Genomic DNA, 16,340 nt, shown 5'->3' on the forward strand with positions numbered 1-16,340 from the left:
TTAAATTATTATTCATATTTTTTTTAAAAAAATTATGCTTTTACAAAAATGTTAATATCTATATTTTTCTAACATATATTAAAATAGTATTTTTTTTTTATAAAAAAATATAATTTTTGTTTTTTATTAAAATATTAATTATTATTCATATTTTACCAAAAACTATTTAATTTTTAATTACAAAACTATTTTTATTTTAATTATAAGAGTTAACTAAATTCAAATAATATTGTATAAATTGAATTTACAATGTTTTATAAAATCAGAATAGAAAATTATTTTTAAAAATAACTTATCCAGACAAGTTTTTTGGTTTTTATTTTTTGAAACATGTTATTAAAAACAACTTGCTAAACACCTTTTTATAAAATTGGGTTTTGGAAATCTTAGTAATAATAATAACAATAATAATAATAATAATAATAATAATAATAATAATTAAAAAAAAATGTTGTTGTTGATGGGAGGATGTAGAAATGCATGAAAAGAGTGAATGTTGATGAAAATGGAAGTAAGAGCAAGTGTGAAGATGGTGTATATGTGGTTGGTAGATGAGAGAAGTAGATCACTACTCTAGTCTCTAGTGATCTCCAAATCAGCTCAGCGGCTGCATCACCTACTAAATTAATTAATAAAGCATTTGGAGCAAGTGGATTGAAGCAATGTAGGTAGTTTCCAGTTTCATCTCCAGTTTCAGTGTTTCAGTCATACAAGATGAATTAATACATCTTCTTAATTTGTGGCAGGCAACAGAGTAATTTAAAAAGAGAGTTTTATCAGAAAATGGGAAAGGGCTCTCTCACTTGTTTCTCTACTTGGACACAGTGCTTCTCACCATCACTTCACATAAAGTTAACTACACTTGCAATCTGCAGGAAAACATATCTCTTCATTCCCATTCTACTCCACGAAGAGACCCACAAATACAGCACCGCTTCTCACCTGCACCCATTGTTCAAGACAACACACTACTTTATCAATTCTTCTTCATTTATATATAATCCGATTATTGTTATTGTTATTATTATTATTATTTATAGCAATCAACACCTCGAGGTTTGGTCCCCATGGATAGTCCTAAGAACTTGACCATGGAAAGTTCTTTGGTTATAAAAAATAAAATAAAATAAAATAATAATTATTATTTATGTCATTTAAATAATCTTTGGATCACAAAAACAATATAAAAATATTGATTTAAGTTTGAAGTTGTTTGGATGATAACATATTGATTTGATGTGTTGGTTTTCTTTTTTTAAAACAAATTAAGTTTTGAGGATTATAGTATGTTTTAGTACTCTACACAAAAATTTAGTAATGGGCAATCTCTGGGCTTGAAGTGTCGGAGGACCATTACACCCTTAAAGTGGGTCTTTGGACACGATAGAGTATCAAATTTTCTTTTTCAAATTATGCAAATATAAATAAGAATAAAATAGATTGAAAAATAGAAAAATAAATAAGTAAATAAAAATGAATAAAATAAAGAAAATTTTATAAATAGGTATGTATAGATTTTATAAAATAAACAAAATAATAAAATGATGTTTTATTGATATGTATAGATTTTTAATATTAAGTAGATGAGTAATAGGTAATTTATTGAAGTAATTCTATTAATGAGACAAATGAGTTTTCCTATGAAACAAAGAAATAATAAATATGATATAGAGATAAATGAGTAGATAGTAAAACAACAAAATGGAAAGAGTATTATCAAGTCAAGAAATAACAAACAAGGATATTTATATGATAATAACTAATCTTATTATATGATAATAACTAATCCATTATAAGATAAAGCAACAATAAAATGATATTTCATTAATTTATGAATTTTTAAGATTGAGGAAAAATAAGTTTTTAGATATAAATAAAGTAAACAAATAGGCCTTAGAGGATGTTCAATAAGTCAATTTAATGACTTAAAATGACTTAATAACTTAATTTAAGTTATTAAAAAGATTAAGCATGTTTGGTAAAATAACTTAATATTACAACTTAAAATTAAAAATGACTAAGTATAAAGTTAAAATAGTTAACTTATTCTTCATTTCAAATCTTTTTTCTCTTAGTTGACCACATCTGATGAGAGAATATTTAAGAAACATAATTTCACATCAATAACATATATATTATATATTATTGATATATAATATAACTTTAAAATGCATTTACTAATATATATATGCATTTTAAAGTTATATTATATATCAATAATACTTTAGATATGGATGTTTAATAAACAAATTTGTTAGTTAATATTAATGAAAATAAATATTCATTAAAATTAATGATGATAAATATTGATTACAACTAATGAGGATAAATATTTCACTTTGATAACTTAAAATAAATTTTAAGTTAACTTTATCAAACAAAGTAAAAATATTATTTTAACAACTTAAGTCTGACTTAAATCGTTAAATAATAATTATTAAATTTTACTAAACACCCACTTAATAACAATTTAACCTAAAATCAATTTAAGTCATTAAATAATAAGTATTAAATTTTACAAAACACCCACTTACTCTTAAAAGTAGTAGTGCCAAACTTGTTATCTCTTTTGGTTTAAGGGTTGAATTGTGATTTCTTGTGCAACAAACATTCAAAGTATTTTTATATATGCTTCTCATGTTCCAAAAAACGAAGTCTTATTCATGTTGGTTTCTTTGTCTAGGAGTAGTTAGTAAGATATGGTAAGTATATATATGTTTAATATGCATCCAAAACAAAAAAAATGGTGAGAGCTGTGAATGGAATATAGAAATCTTACACTAGTTGGAGAGCTGTTTGGTCGTGGCGAGAGTAATGGTGATTAGGGTCCAGGAGGTTAACAGGGAGCAAGTTTTGAGAGTCGTATGGCTGCTGCGGCACGCTCTCGTACTGAGACCCTGGCATCAGGTTCATTTGCTGTTGGGCTCTCTCATTCTCAGCTATCTGTATCATCAAAACTTAATTCTATTATTACCATTAATCTACAACCAAAAAAGAATATGCTTAGTTCACATGCATATTTGCTCTAAGAGGGAGGGGGAGAGAGAGAGAGAGACCTGTGCTCGCAGAAATAAGTTACTGTTTTGGAGCTCAATCTCCTGCACAAGGTAACCAACATTTTGTTTTCATCAACCACAGTTTCAACTTTCACTAAACATCAACTTTGTGAGTAACATGTAAATAGCTGTACTTGAAAATGCTGTGAGTTTAATTACTACCGGAACTGGCATGGATTCTGGGTTGTCAAATTAAGTTCGAACCAGTCCTATTTCATATTGCCACTACTGAAAGTGTCTTTTGTTCTTTGTTTTTTTGCAAAAACATTCATAGTTCTGCTAGGGCATAATGAAGTAGGTTCTGACTAAAGTTTACTTGAATATTAACAAATCAGATTCAGGATGAATATTTTTAATTTTGAGTGATATAGGTTTGGAATTAATTAGCATTATAAGTAGGGTTTAGCTTCCTAAACTTGGAAATATAAATTCTGATTTGAATTACATTAAAAGTTTTCTTTCCTTCTACTTTGCCCAATTTTTTAAAAATCCAAATGGAGCCAATACTTCAAGTCAAAAACAGCTCTAATTTGAAGACAGCTGCAGCTGAGTGTGTTGAAATGCAAATATTACTCTCAGAACAAGAAGGAAAAAAAAAAAAAAACCCAAACAAACAAATGAAGTAGGAAGCATTATTTACCCTCTTTTGCATATACTCGATTTCAGCAAACAGCAATTCATTCTGGCAGAATAAGAGCAAGTTAGAACACAGGAAAAGGGCATTGAACTGATGAAAAGACTTGACAATAGAAAACATAGTCACAAAGGAAACATATAGTAGGTACCTTTTTGGATCTGATTCTGCTGATACCTTTCTCCAACCTGGTCTCCAGATTCTTGAGTTCCTTAAAGTTCAGAGAGCTAAGAGCCTCACCCAGGATATGCCTGAAAATATATAACAATTTCTTCCAATCAAAATTTCCAATTTCAGAAGTATCACATAAGAGCCTAAACATAACATCTCATGAACTTTACCTGTTCAAATTCTGTATATCCCTGATTTGACGGCGCAATTTGGAGGCTTCTTGCTGGTAAAACTGAGGTTGATGTATGTGTAGTAGTAATAATGTTAGAATATTGCACTTCAATTAACACATGCAGAGTCTTAGGAAATCATCATATAGCAAAGTCACTTTTATTTTTGTTTTCTTTCTGAGGCTCAATACACTTCTCTCTTTAGGATTTTAACTGAGCCCAAGAAAATATGGTATGTGCTCGATGAAGAAGCAAAAAAAATATAAACCAAAAAGTTTTTCCTTTTTTTTTTTTTTTCAAAAACTTTGTGCTAGGTGCAATAGCATTCAACACCAAAAGAGTTATGATCCACTCTGCAGCCATGTCCATGCCAGTTATTTAATTGTCCATATACTTCTATATAGGTTCCCACAGCTCTTTGAGAATCCTAAGCGCTGGCCTTATAGGGCAGTTTATGTAGTCTACGGATGCTAAAAAATTAAGGCAAGGGTTAACACAATCTTTGTCTGCTTGCTGCTGTTACACTAATTGAAGTAATGAAGCATGTCAAATTTTGGCCTTTTTCATGTTTAAGAGCAATGAGAGAACATTTGAATCGTCATCAAAATGGTGGAAAACCATGATTTTCTAGTTGGTTTCCACCAGTTGAGTTGAGAAGATTTCAAATTATTCACCAAACATACATGTAACACAGTTTCTGTATGAATAATTTTAGTGAAAGACCGAAATGAATACAGGAAAAGCTGGTTCCAACAAAAGATTATTGTCAAAACTACAGGTTTAGTTATAAAAGATGGTGATGCTTCATTTGTTTGAACCCAGTTTTTCACATTGGAGATGGCTAGGAAAATAAGGTTGGGTCTGAAATCCAATATTTCGGGTCTGGATGCACATGAGATATAGGCATACTGCCACTGAGTAAGACTGAACCTGGCTAATTTTTGCCACCACTATACAAATGCAGGCTATGGATTATGATTCTGTGCTCAGGAAAACTGTGTAATAAGAAATCCAACAGTGCTATCTCCTACTTCATGAATTATCTTGGTTCATCTCTATGAATGCATAAACTCCTTAAGTGCTAGAATCCCCATTACCATCCAGGATGTGTAGGGACAGCATTTTAAGGCATTGAAGAGGGTTTACTGTCAGAATTTAAGTCTGAAATTTCTATAACAAATGGAATACTTTCTATGTCAATAGCCATGTTGGAGTAGTTGGGCACTTGGAGTCGAGAAATAACATTATTGAAAGGCTAGGGCAAGATTCTTCAAAAAATCCTCTTACCCAAATCTTGCCAGATTCAACATTTTGACACTCAGAACTGAGTTTCTGAAGATCATAAGCCACAAGACTCTTCAAAACTATGGGAAGGAATTTACAAATGTGGAAAACTGCAATCTAGCCATTACTGGAAGAGGCAATTTTCTTATCATGGAAAACCCTCCATGATCTACATATGGCCTAGTCTAGGGCAAAGCTAGAGAATCAAATAAACCCTCGTTTGGTCATTATCTAAGGTTACCTAATTATGACCAAATTAAAGATATTAATTTGGATCTGAAAGCTAGAAAACATGGACAAGTCTGTTAATTTTTCACACAAAGAAAAGGAGGAAATGCACAATGAGAAATGTCTAGGACAAATATGTTGGTTAGATGCCCATTTTAGGAGTCCCTAGCAGTAGGGTTGGTCCTGATGTTTTCCTTCCCTTAAGATCTCCTATTTCCTCTGTAGCCAAAATCATATCCAAATTCTCTTACAGTTGTGACTGAACTTGTTGGCTTCCAAATACATTTGCTACAAGACCAGCCAATCTGACATGGTTATGACAACTATGACTCAGACGAAGATTGGCCCCAAGGATGGGAGGATTGGTGAAATAGGTTCAATGCCCCAACTACTTGGGATGGTTGACCTATTATCTAGCTCATCAAATTTCACTCTATTAATTTTGGTATCAGTTTGAAACTACATGGGAGATAATATATATGGAGATAACTTGGTCCATCAAGTAATCACTGGGATGCTACTGGCTAAGAGCCCCTTCAGAAGTAATCCTCATAAAAGTGTTTCTAATCTTGTAGAGCTTCTATCAAGAATGATTTTCTGAAGATTAAGCTAAAGCTAGGATATAAAAAATAACGAATAAATAAATAAAAGGGTGTTTAATTTGAATGTGTCGTTTTTAGGAAAAAACAAAACATCCATTGAGTCCTAGTTCAAAATTTTGAGTGATTCAAATATTGTCCAAAAGCTTGAACATCATAAAGAGTAAATAGTTGGCTCTTGGTTCTTGAAGATACCCTAGTCAATAATGGCATATTGGAATCTTAGTCTACTTTTGGATCTTCTTGGAAATGTTGGTGGTTATTTCAGCTAGGCAACAAGATAGAGCCAGAGTTTGGAGAGACGATTTCTAAGAGAGAGAGATATATAGAGAGAAAACTAGGGCTAGCTCTGAATTATAATTTTTCATTCACCTTGGCTCTAATTACAGCCTTCTTATACAATGTTTTCATCCACTGAAACCCTCTATATGCATGGATGGACTAAGATCACATCAAACATAAGACATGCAAGAACTTGACACTATAGTTGGGTTATTTAATTTGGTGATATTTTATTTGGTTTTTCTATTGTTTTGAGAGAATCTAGGATTTGTTCATACTTTTCTTAATTTCTTCTTCTTTTGTCTCCCTTTTTTCCCTAATACTTTTGGTTATGTTTAGTTTCCAAAAAGTATTAAGGAAAGAAAAAAAATATTAAGAAAAATAATTCTATAATGTTTGACTATCTTATGAAAAATTTCAAAGAAAATCAAATATAATTAAAATTATTTAATATTTATATTAATAGTTAAAATAAATAAAACAATTTTGAAGTAGTATATAAAAATAATTTATCGACTTTTAACTCTATTTTTTATTTTTCTTCACTTTTTATTTCCTTTTATTTTTTGTCTCTATTTTTTTTTTCTTTACAATTTTTTTTCAATTTTTTCGAGCACCAAACATAATCTTTTGGATTGAAATGGAGCCTTAAACCAACTTTATTTGGCATATAAGGGTTCTTTTTTTATAGCAGGATGTTTATGGGAATTGATACATTCAACTGTTGTGTTTGATAGCTAGGAATAGGAAAAGTACGTGACGGAGAAAGACATCCAAGTCATGAGAGGATTTCAATTTTCATAAGAATTTTATTTTTACTCTCCTTTATGAAGTAGAACGGATTTTTCATACTTAATCAATATTTTCTAATATAATAACATAATTGAACAAAATAATGGACACAAGTTAATGAAAGGTTGTTGCATTCTGGGGTTGCATTTGCCTGCAAGCTAACGTATAATATAAATTAATGACAAGATTTTGTAACTGAGAATTTAATGTATGAACATGAGCATGAGCCTGCAAACCTTTAATGAAAAGGTCTTTCCCCAACCAAAAAAAAATACTGGCCAGGTATGAATTTCAATGAATGGAATACTTACAATCTTTTGAGGAGGAAGGCTGAGTTTTCGTTTAGACAAGTGAGCAGTTAAAATTTTACCTGAGCATTAGCTTCAGAAACAGATCCGGTATTGGAGGAATCAGAACACACTTTTTTGTACCTTTCGATTGTCGTTCTCACACTGCAAACACAACAAAATTTCACTACGTTGGATGATTGCAGAGAAGCATTCATGTCAGCAATTGTTCCGAGTGATAATCAGCCAAAAATGTAGTGCTTGTAATCATAACTTTCAGGAACATACTACATTCTTTGACATGATAATAATGGACATTTTTAACTTCCAAACCCAGGTAGGATAAGTCTTTTTAGAATGAATTCCTGCAATACAACAGCTCAATCCTTATGAAGAGACATGCATATATATATATATGATCAACTGCTAAGCACTTGAAGCACTTTGGAAGATTAGTACTGCATGGCATGGTACAAGTTTCTATTTAAAATATTTTATGCCAAGCTCAATCTCAGATTGGCTATGGCTTTTACATTTTTCTTTTAGACAAAGGAATGAAATCCCTAAAGCTGTTTGGTTCCCAAAAAAATTGTGGAAAAATGCAAACAAGAGAAAATAATTTTTCTTAACGTTTTTTTTTTCTTTCTTTAATATTTTTCGAGAACCAAACATAATGTAAAGGAAAAAATTAACACTGGAAGAAAAGAAACAGGAATTCAATGTAATGGAAGTCACTGTTTTTTCAAGATAAAGTAGCTAGAGATTTGTCTTTGTAAATTTTTGTTGGTGGGAGATGGACTAATCTCATATGCAAAGAATCTTGTATCGGCTTCTGATTTCATTGTAGCATTACACAAATCACACAGATTTTACATGGACCATCAGATTGAAGCCTTCATGCATGACACAAAAGAAAATCCTTTTTGTTCAAGTTCTTGGAATGCTATACATCTTTGAAAATTTAATGTCTGAGGTTGTTGTTGTCTTCTTGTTTAAGTCCCACCAAGCATTGATGAATCAGAAACAGTAAAGCAAGATAATGGAATATGAAGATGGATACTTGAACACTTCTCTTGGAAAATTCATTGTAAAAGTGAAACAGTAAAATATTTGTGACTTGAATACTGGTAATTAAGTTATAGAAGATGCTATTAGACTGAAGGTCCAACAAATAAGATTAGCTGGAACCTGCACTTAATTCATTCATAAAGACTCCTAATTAAGTTATAGAAGATGCACTCATATGTTCTTTAATATAGGGGTTGGGAAAAAATATATAGGCTATGTTTGGTTCCGGAAAATTTGAGAGAAAATATGAAGGAAAGAAAAAATGAAGAAAAATTTAAAAATAAATTTAAAATCAATAAATTATTTTTATATTATTTTTCAAATTCATTTTACTTATTTTTCTTTATTATATAGAGATTAAATAATTTTAAAATGCATATATTTTTAACTAAATTTAATTATATTGATTTTCTTTGATCTTTTTCCGGGTGAAGCCAAATATGATAAAATCATTTATCTTACCATTTTTTTTTCATTCCTAAATAATTTATGAAAATCAAACATAGTGTAAGGGTTATCATTTTCCCTTTTCCCATGGGGCTATGGTTCTCCAATGATGGATTTCATGTTTTTTGTTTCCTCTAAGTTTGGCTAACTTGACCAGTATTCACCCAAAAAAAAAAAAAAAAAAAATACCAAACTTATTACATAAATGATTTCCCTAAGCTTTGATAGATGAGAGCATCCCCTGCAATGAAAAATACCCATCACATCCCAAAAAAAAATCCTTTTGTGTGGCATTCAATTGTACTTATTAAAGGAATTTTGAAACATCAACAAAAGTAAGGGAGGGCAACTTCTTCCAAGGTAATTAACATGAATAGCCTATGAACTCACTGAACTATATTTATATATATCAAGCTAATGGATCAACAATATGGATATCAAATTAAAGCTAAAATCTTTTGGCAATATATCATAACACTAAACTTTTCTCCTCCTCGACATTACCTAACTAGGACTCAAGCCTTATAGATATCAACTTACTTGTGATGCCCTTCCCATTCCAGCCACTTGAGCCACAAATTATGCTATTTTCAAAGATAATAACTAAATATGAAAATCCCTTGAAGAATAAACCATATATCCAAAAACCCATATGTGTAACTTACAAAACTCTAAATTTAATTTATTATTTTCTCTTTCATTGTTGTATTTCTTTTTCATAATAGATAAAATATTAAAAGGAAAAAAGGTTAGGTTAATGTAACGATAAATATGTTAGTTAGAAAACTAAAATTTTGACTGGTTACAATAAAATGCAATGATTGATACCTATCAGGGTAACTCAATCACTTAATACAAATACTAAAAAGTATAATTCTAGTAAGTGATACATAGTTATAGTTTCAAATTATGTCAATCACGATACCCTAAATTTATTCAGTATTGATTGTTATAGGACGGTTAACATCTTAAGGTTTTGATCCCTATGAAGAGTTTTAAGAGCTTGGTCATAAAAAAGTTCCTCGATTATTAAAATAAAATGCAATGATTGATTTTTATATACACACACCCCCACAAGGAACAAGAAAATATTCTAGAATGAATATATAAAACTTAGGAAATATCTTAGAATGAATATATAAAGCTTAACACTAGATATAGGGTCATATTAACTATGATTTCATATGACAATATAATAAGAAGAAAGTATATTTTGAGAAGAAAAAAGAAGAAAAAGGGTAACCATTAAAATAGTATAATAACGTTACTATCTTTCATGGGAACCGGTGAGTTGAGTAATGAGATCTGACCAATTGAAAAGATTGTACAATTTAAGTAAAGCATAGAAAGAGCATGCTAAAGGTACGGAGTAAATTAATGTTGGTCACGTAGGGTCAAACATGTCACAAGCTAAGGACATAGGTATTATAATATTATAACAACTACAACAACATATAACATTTGTAGGGGTACACACATGAAAAACACGAATACTTTCAATAATTACTCTGCGTAGGAGCTGGCCTGTATTGTACCTTAATCTTGTCGAAACACTGATTGGCTATCTCTGCCTCGCTGGCACAAGATCCCAAGATATGATTGGATAAAGCACATCAGCCTCTAAGAGAATGACATGCGTCACGTGTCCATTACGCGTAGGGTAATAACCTGGAGAGCCCTCCATTTACCCAGTGTCTCCGTTTTTTTTTTGAACGTTTAATAATTTAAAAATAAGCAAAGAAAGAGAAATATGGATGTGTTTGGTCTTAGGACGGCATCAGAGATGGAGAAAAAGAGAGCAGAGCAGAGCAGCCGTTCTGTATGCACGCTCTCTTCCCCATGCATTGAGAGAGCTAAAAAGTGACTCACCCCCTATTGGCTCCCAGCTACGTGTACTTGTACCTTCTCTCTCTCTCTCTTCTGAACCTCTCTAAGCTACCCTCTCTCTCCTCTGAACCTCTCTAAGCTTATATGATCATTGAAGCTGCGGATACAAGAACCCAAAGAAAAAATAACTTGATAAAAAACCCTACACTTTGTCAATTCATGAAATGATGCCCATAATCTTTGGGGTTGGCTATCATATAATATTAACAATATATGTCTTTTTTATCTTTGTGGGGGCTTTCCTGTAGTGTTATAAACCCATCAAGAATAAAACAAATACTTAGCTTTTCTGAAAGAAATGTGCATGAAGATATTTTAAACAAAACCATTATTGCTCAGCAAGTATATCTTTCAGATTCTTGGTGCAAAATTAGAATGCCCATAAGAGCTATGGTGAGTAGATGATATCTCAGATTCCATGTTTGGGATGTGCAGAATGCTGCTTTTAGCTTCAGCGAGTCAAAGTGAAAGCGGTCTAGTAGAAGAAATTCCAGAATGGTGGTTTTCACCATTTGAGATAAAATTTATTTATGCAGTTTGATGATAAAAGAGAACCCCAGTAAAGGAATCATGACACCACCTTCTTGTCAGAATTCAAGAACTGAAAAATCATGTCTGAGGTGACCAAAGATTCTTAACAAAGATATCATACACATATAATCACACACTTGCAACTTAACCCTAGACTTGCATTTTTTATTTCCTTTAAATAAAGATTAATTTGTTATTACGAAAACAAAGAAAAGGAAAAGAATCCTAATTTAGCTTTTTTCTTTGCTGAAAAACGCCGATTTGTGATGGGTTCTCAGCCTCACCCATCTTAGGTTTGAAAACCCTAATTAATTTAGTCTGCAATTGATGGAGTGAGATGTACGCTGTTGTTAAGGAAGGGTCAAGAGACGAAAGAAATGGCTAATGAGAAAGTGACAGCTTTGTAGCAAGACTTTGTTCAAGGCTGAATGACTGATGACATGAAGGGAGAGAGGGAGAGAGAGAGAGAGAGAGAGAGAGAGAGGAAGAGAGAGTGTGTAAAAATGGCTAACAAGACTGTTGATGCAGCACTGGATATACAAGGAAGCTGCTGATTTCACAGACATGAATATCTTACTAACCCTGTTTCTAACTCTCGCAAGTCACAACCACTGCTACTATTTCTGTCTATCACCATAACCATAGATCTGTGTATCTATCATACAAAACAACTGGGAAAGAGGCATAACATGAAAGAGAGATATTATCCATAAAGCTCATAAAGGTAAAAAAAACAAAAAGGAAGCAAGACAAGTGAATCTTTGTTTTGAAGAAGTCAATCTTAACTGCGAAAGAAGAATGATTGTGTTCTGATCAGTCCAAAAACCCATTAAAATCTATCACAAAAACCGAAATCTAGACATGTAATTAAGCACCAATATGCAGAAAGAAATCATGGCTATTCCTCAGTAAAGGCAAACAAATTAGAGATTTGCAAGAACATATATATAAAGCCTTCAGTGTAGAGGATCTTAGGGATGAGAGATGGTGGGGGGGAGGGGGAAAGAAATTAAGGAAATTAACCTGTTGTTAGCATATTCATAGAGGCGGCCACGGCTGGAGAAGACGATGAGAGCAACTTCTGCATCACATAAGACCGATAATTCATAGGCCTTTTTGAGCAAGCCGTTGCGGCGCTTACAGAAGGTGACTTGTCGATTAGTGGTGTTCTCGATCCGCTTAATTTCGATCTTCCCTCTTCCCATTTTTCTTTGGGAAGACCCCTCCGAGGCTTGATTCGGAAACTCCGTGGTTGAAAGCTGAAATGAGCTAAACCAAATTGATGCTTCTATAAGCAAATTTTGTTACATTTAAGCCTGGATTGGAACTTGAAACAAAGCAAGAGAATCCAATACATCCAAAAGAAGCAAAACAAGAATTATAGTGTATCTTTCAGTATTTTGCTCGCTAACCTGGTAAGGAAACTTAGGAGAAGTAGATAAACAAGGGTGGAAACAACAATTTTTTCTTTTTCTTTTTCTCCTCTGGTTGAATTCACACGATTCTTTGGTATAGTTCTGCACAGGAGAGTTGCAGAAAATGGAAATGGTTTGTTCTATCAGATGGGTATTTGTGGACACAAAATAGACCATCCAACAATCATCCAACTCACGCTATTATTCTCTCTAGAGATCTACCACTACTAGTGTGTCCCTCTTCCTATGCAATTTGTTTTGAAGAAGAAGAAGAAGAAGAAGAAGATGGAGAGGGAGAGATCGAGAAAGATAGAGATAAAAAAGGGATTTGATGTTCTCCTTCAGATTCCATCAACCGTCCATTTTTTCTCATGTATGGCAGTATGGGAAAAAGGATGGGAGAGATAATAAAAAGAACTTTTGGAAAGTCACTATTAATGGGCTTGAATAAGACCTTGGCTAAGTTGCACTCAAGCCTTTATTATCAATGGGGAGGAGAAAAACCAAAACGAGAGGACCTCTCATGTTTTTAACTTTTTGGATTTGGAGTTGGCTAGCTTTCATACATTCAAGATTTGTTTCTGACTTCATCTGTGGTTGAAAACTTTTCACCTTTCTTTCTTTCTTCCCCTCTCTCTCTCCTCTCTCGCCCCCTCTCTCTCTCACACAACACATAAATTATTAGTCTTTATTTTATTGTATGTATTAAGGTTGTGACGTAAGTGAAGGTGACCCCCATGTGATGTCCTGCTCGCCAGTTCATATTCTTCAGTTCATTTATGGTAACAATGCAGAAGTCCCCTTGATATTTTTTTTATTAGCTGATCTAACTTGTTACCATCTTCCACGAGGGCCATAGGTGGGTATCCTCCATGCCCACTATATAATCTTCATCTTTGTTTGTTCAACAAGGCATATGCAATTTGTTATCATGTAAAAAAGTCTCTAATAGTTTGTGAATTGTGATGCCACACATTCCCGATCCATTGAAATTTCAACCATAGACAACAGTGTTCTCGTCCATCTTCCTGGTTGCTTATTCCAGCATGCACGACATGTCACATATCCCATACCCACCTTGCCCTTCATTCAGGACTTGTCATTTCGTTTGCGAGAATATCTATTATGTTCCCTTGGGCCATCTAATTACCACATCATCCCCTTTAGCTCCCAAGCTATTTCTCTCAATACTACTAATTCTTATCTTCATGAAAATGGGTTTTTTTACAATGGCATCTAGTAATGAGGAAGTGGTTCTCAACGGAGATTTGTTATAATTATATTCTTTAGGGTTTGAATTACACGAAGGCTTTTAAGGGCATGTTTGGGAAATTTTCAAAAACCATTTTCAAGAAATAGTTTTTGAGAATAATTTTTAAAAACAATTCTAACTTACTTTCAAGAACAAAATTTTACTAGCATAGAGCTTAAATATAAAAACAATTTTCTTGGTTTATTCTCTACAAAGATACTGCTTGTGTACAAGGTAAAAGTTTTCAAGGACTCTTTGTATTTTCAATTATTGCTTCAAACACCATAATAAAAAACAACCAAAAGCACCTCGAAATTTGTTTGAAAGTACATAAACTCACTTATTAACCTGTTTACATAAAATTGGTAGCTTTCAAAGAATTTATTAAAGCACTTGTTAACCATACGCCTACATTTATTATAAGTGGTGCACTTAGTGGTTTGCTTTGAAGATGATTGCTTAAGGTTCATATTTGCTTAAGTAACCTAAACCTCTCTTATTTTTATGGGCACTTCCTTTCTTAATCATCTCATTCAAAATCTTAAAGCTAGGATAAAAGATTTCATTTTGATTTGATAGATTCTTTTTCTATTCATCTAAATATGAAGTTTAAGAATTTATTCTTTTCAAACATAATATGTTGATGTTCATATTCAAGAAACTTAATTCTTTCAATTAATCTTTTGTTTCAATCGTAAGCTCTTTGATCTTACCATTCATGTCAATTTCTAAGATTCAAAAGAATTTAATTTTTCATTCAAATCATTTTTCTCATATTTAAAGCTTTTAATAAGAGTGTTCCTTTTATTCAAGGTTTTCTTTAAATTCACATTCTCAGCCTTTAATTTATAACTCTCTTGATACAAGGCATTATATGCCTCTTGAAGAGTGCCAAACTCTCCTTCTTCATCACTTGATTCAATGAGATTTTCAATTTTAGAGGATGAAATAAGAGTGACAATGAAGGCAACAAGATGATTGTTATCATCATTTTTAGTTTAGCCTCCGATGGAATTATGGTCATCAAACTCGAAATCACTCCAAGTCACTTGCATAAATTTCTCATTCTTTTTTGGTGCAAGGCAATTTGAAACAAATTAAGTATTTTTTCCCATAGTTGAAACACTCAACTTGAGGTGATTTTGACACACCTTTTTCTTTGTTTTTCTTGGAAGAATATTTATTCTCTTTATTTGCGTCATCTTTTATGTTTGCCTCCTTTTACATTTTTTTTACCAAATGTAAAAATTTCAAATTGATTGAGAACTTGCTCACTCTCGTCTTTAAACTCTTTTTTCTTTTTTCTTTTGAGGAAACCTTAGTATTTTTAAGTCTCCTCAAGGATAGTATAATCATCTTATAGGTCTATAGAGAGCCTATATGTTTATCCACTCTCATTAAAATCACATTTTTACTTTCTTCTACTGCGGTCACTTTATGCATAAATCTTTCAAAGAGATATTTCAATATTTTACTTAAGAGTCATAAGTTTAGTGTAGAACCAGAGAATATATCATCATCCTTTGTCTTAATGTTTTCTAACTTAGTAGCTTACATTTGAAGTTTAAACAACTTCATAATGGAAATGCCCTATGAATTAATACTAAATGCAAGTGACAATCTTAAGAAACTTGTTAGGACCAACCCCATTCAAAATATAGTAAAGGGCTTTGGCCTTTGTCTCACTCTTGACCATTATGCAATGTATTGCACTCTTGGGCTTTAATTCACCACTTAAAACACTATTCTTGTCAACTAAGATCAAGGGTAACCACTCATATTCCATCAAATTATAGACTCTTTCATCTTGCATTTTGAGAAAAAAAAAAATTCGTCGCAACTTTCTAATGGGGGTAATTATTCCCATTAATGAATGGAAGACATCAAAATTTTATGATCAAATTGACTTGTTGAAAATTTGATTTTAAAACTTTGTTCTAATACCACTTGAAAGAAATTTTGTAGTCTTAATATAATAAAACTATCTAAAGGGGGATGAATAGGCGGTCTCTCAATTAGCCTCAAAATTTAAACTTTATTATAATTTTTTTTCCTTTTAGATTCATCATTTGATTAAGAGCAAATAATCTCATATATATATATATATATATAAATAAAATTGATCGCACAAATAAACATAGAATATAACACAAAAAAACTACCTAACAACCTACCAAGAGGAAAAAACCATCAGTGGTCTTTCAACTACTAAATAATTCATTAAGTATGAGAAAAAT

General features: G+C 31.8%; 1 protein-coding gene across 2 annotated transcripts; it reads right to left on the minus strand.

The window, feature by feature from the left end:
* Window positions 1-628: 628 nt before the first annotated feature.
* On the minus strand, window positions 629-13,322 carry LOC117926215 (agamous-like MADS-box protein MADS1). 2 transcript variants are annotated; one of them, XM_034845292.1, is made up of 9 exons: window positions 12,849-13,322; window positions 12,460-12,695; window positions 7,587-7,668; window positions 4,032-4,093; window positions 3,842-3,941; window positions 3,697-3,738; window positions 3,057-3,098; window positions 2,780-2,943; window positions 629-942 (listed from the first exon to the last, which is right to left on the minus strand). In XM_034845292.1, the coding sequence occupies exons 1-9, from the start codon at window positions 13,026-13,028 to the stop codon at window positions 939-941; spliced, it is 912 nt and encodes a 303-aa protein (XP_034701183.1). In that variant the 5' UTR covers window positions 13,029-13,322; the 3' UTR covers window positions 629-938. The 2 variants fall into 2 exon arrangements, with proteins under 2 accessions (XP_034701183.1, XP_034701184.1); XM_034845293.1 differs by having other exon boundaries at window positions 12,460-12,705; window positions 12,849-12,934.
* Window positions 13,323-16,340: the final 3,018 nt, after the last annotated feature.

The sequence above is a fragment of the Vitis riparia genome, chromosome 12, assembly GCF_004353265.1.
Source record: "Vitis riparia cultivar Riparia Gloire de Montpellier isolate 1030 chromosome 12, EGFV_Vit.rip_1.0, whole genome shotgun sequence".
Classification (NCBI taxonomy): domain Eukaryota; kingdom Viridiplantae; phylum Streptophyta; class Magnoliopsida; order Vitales; family Vitaceae; genus Vitis; species Vitis riparia.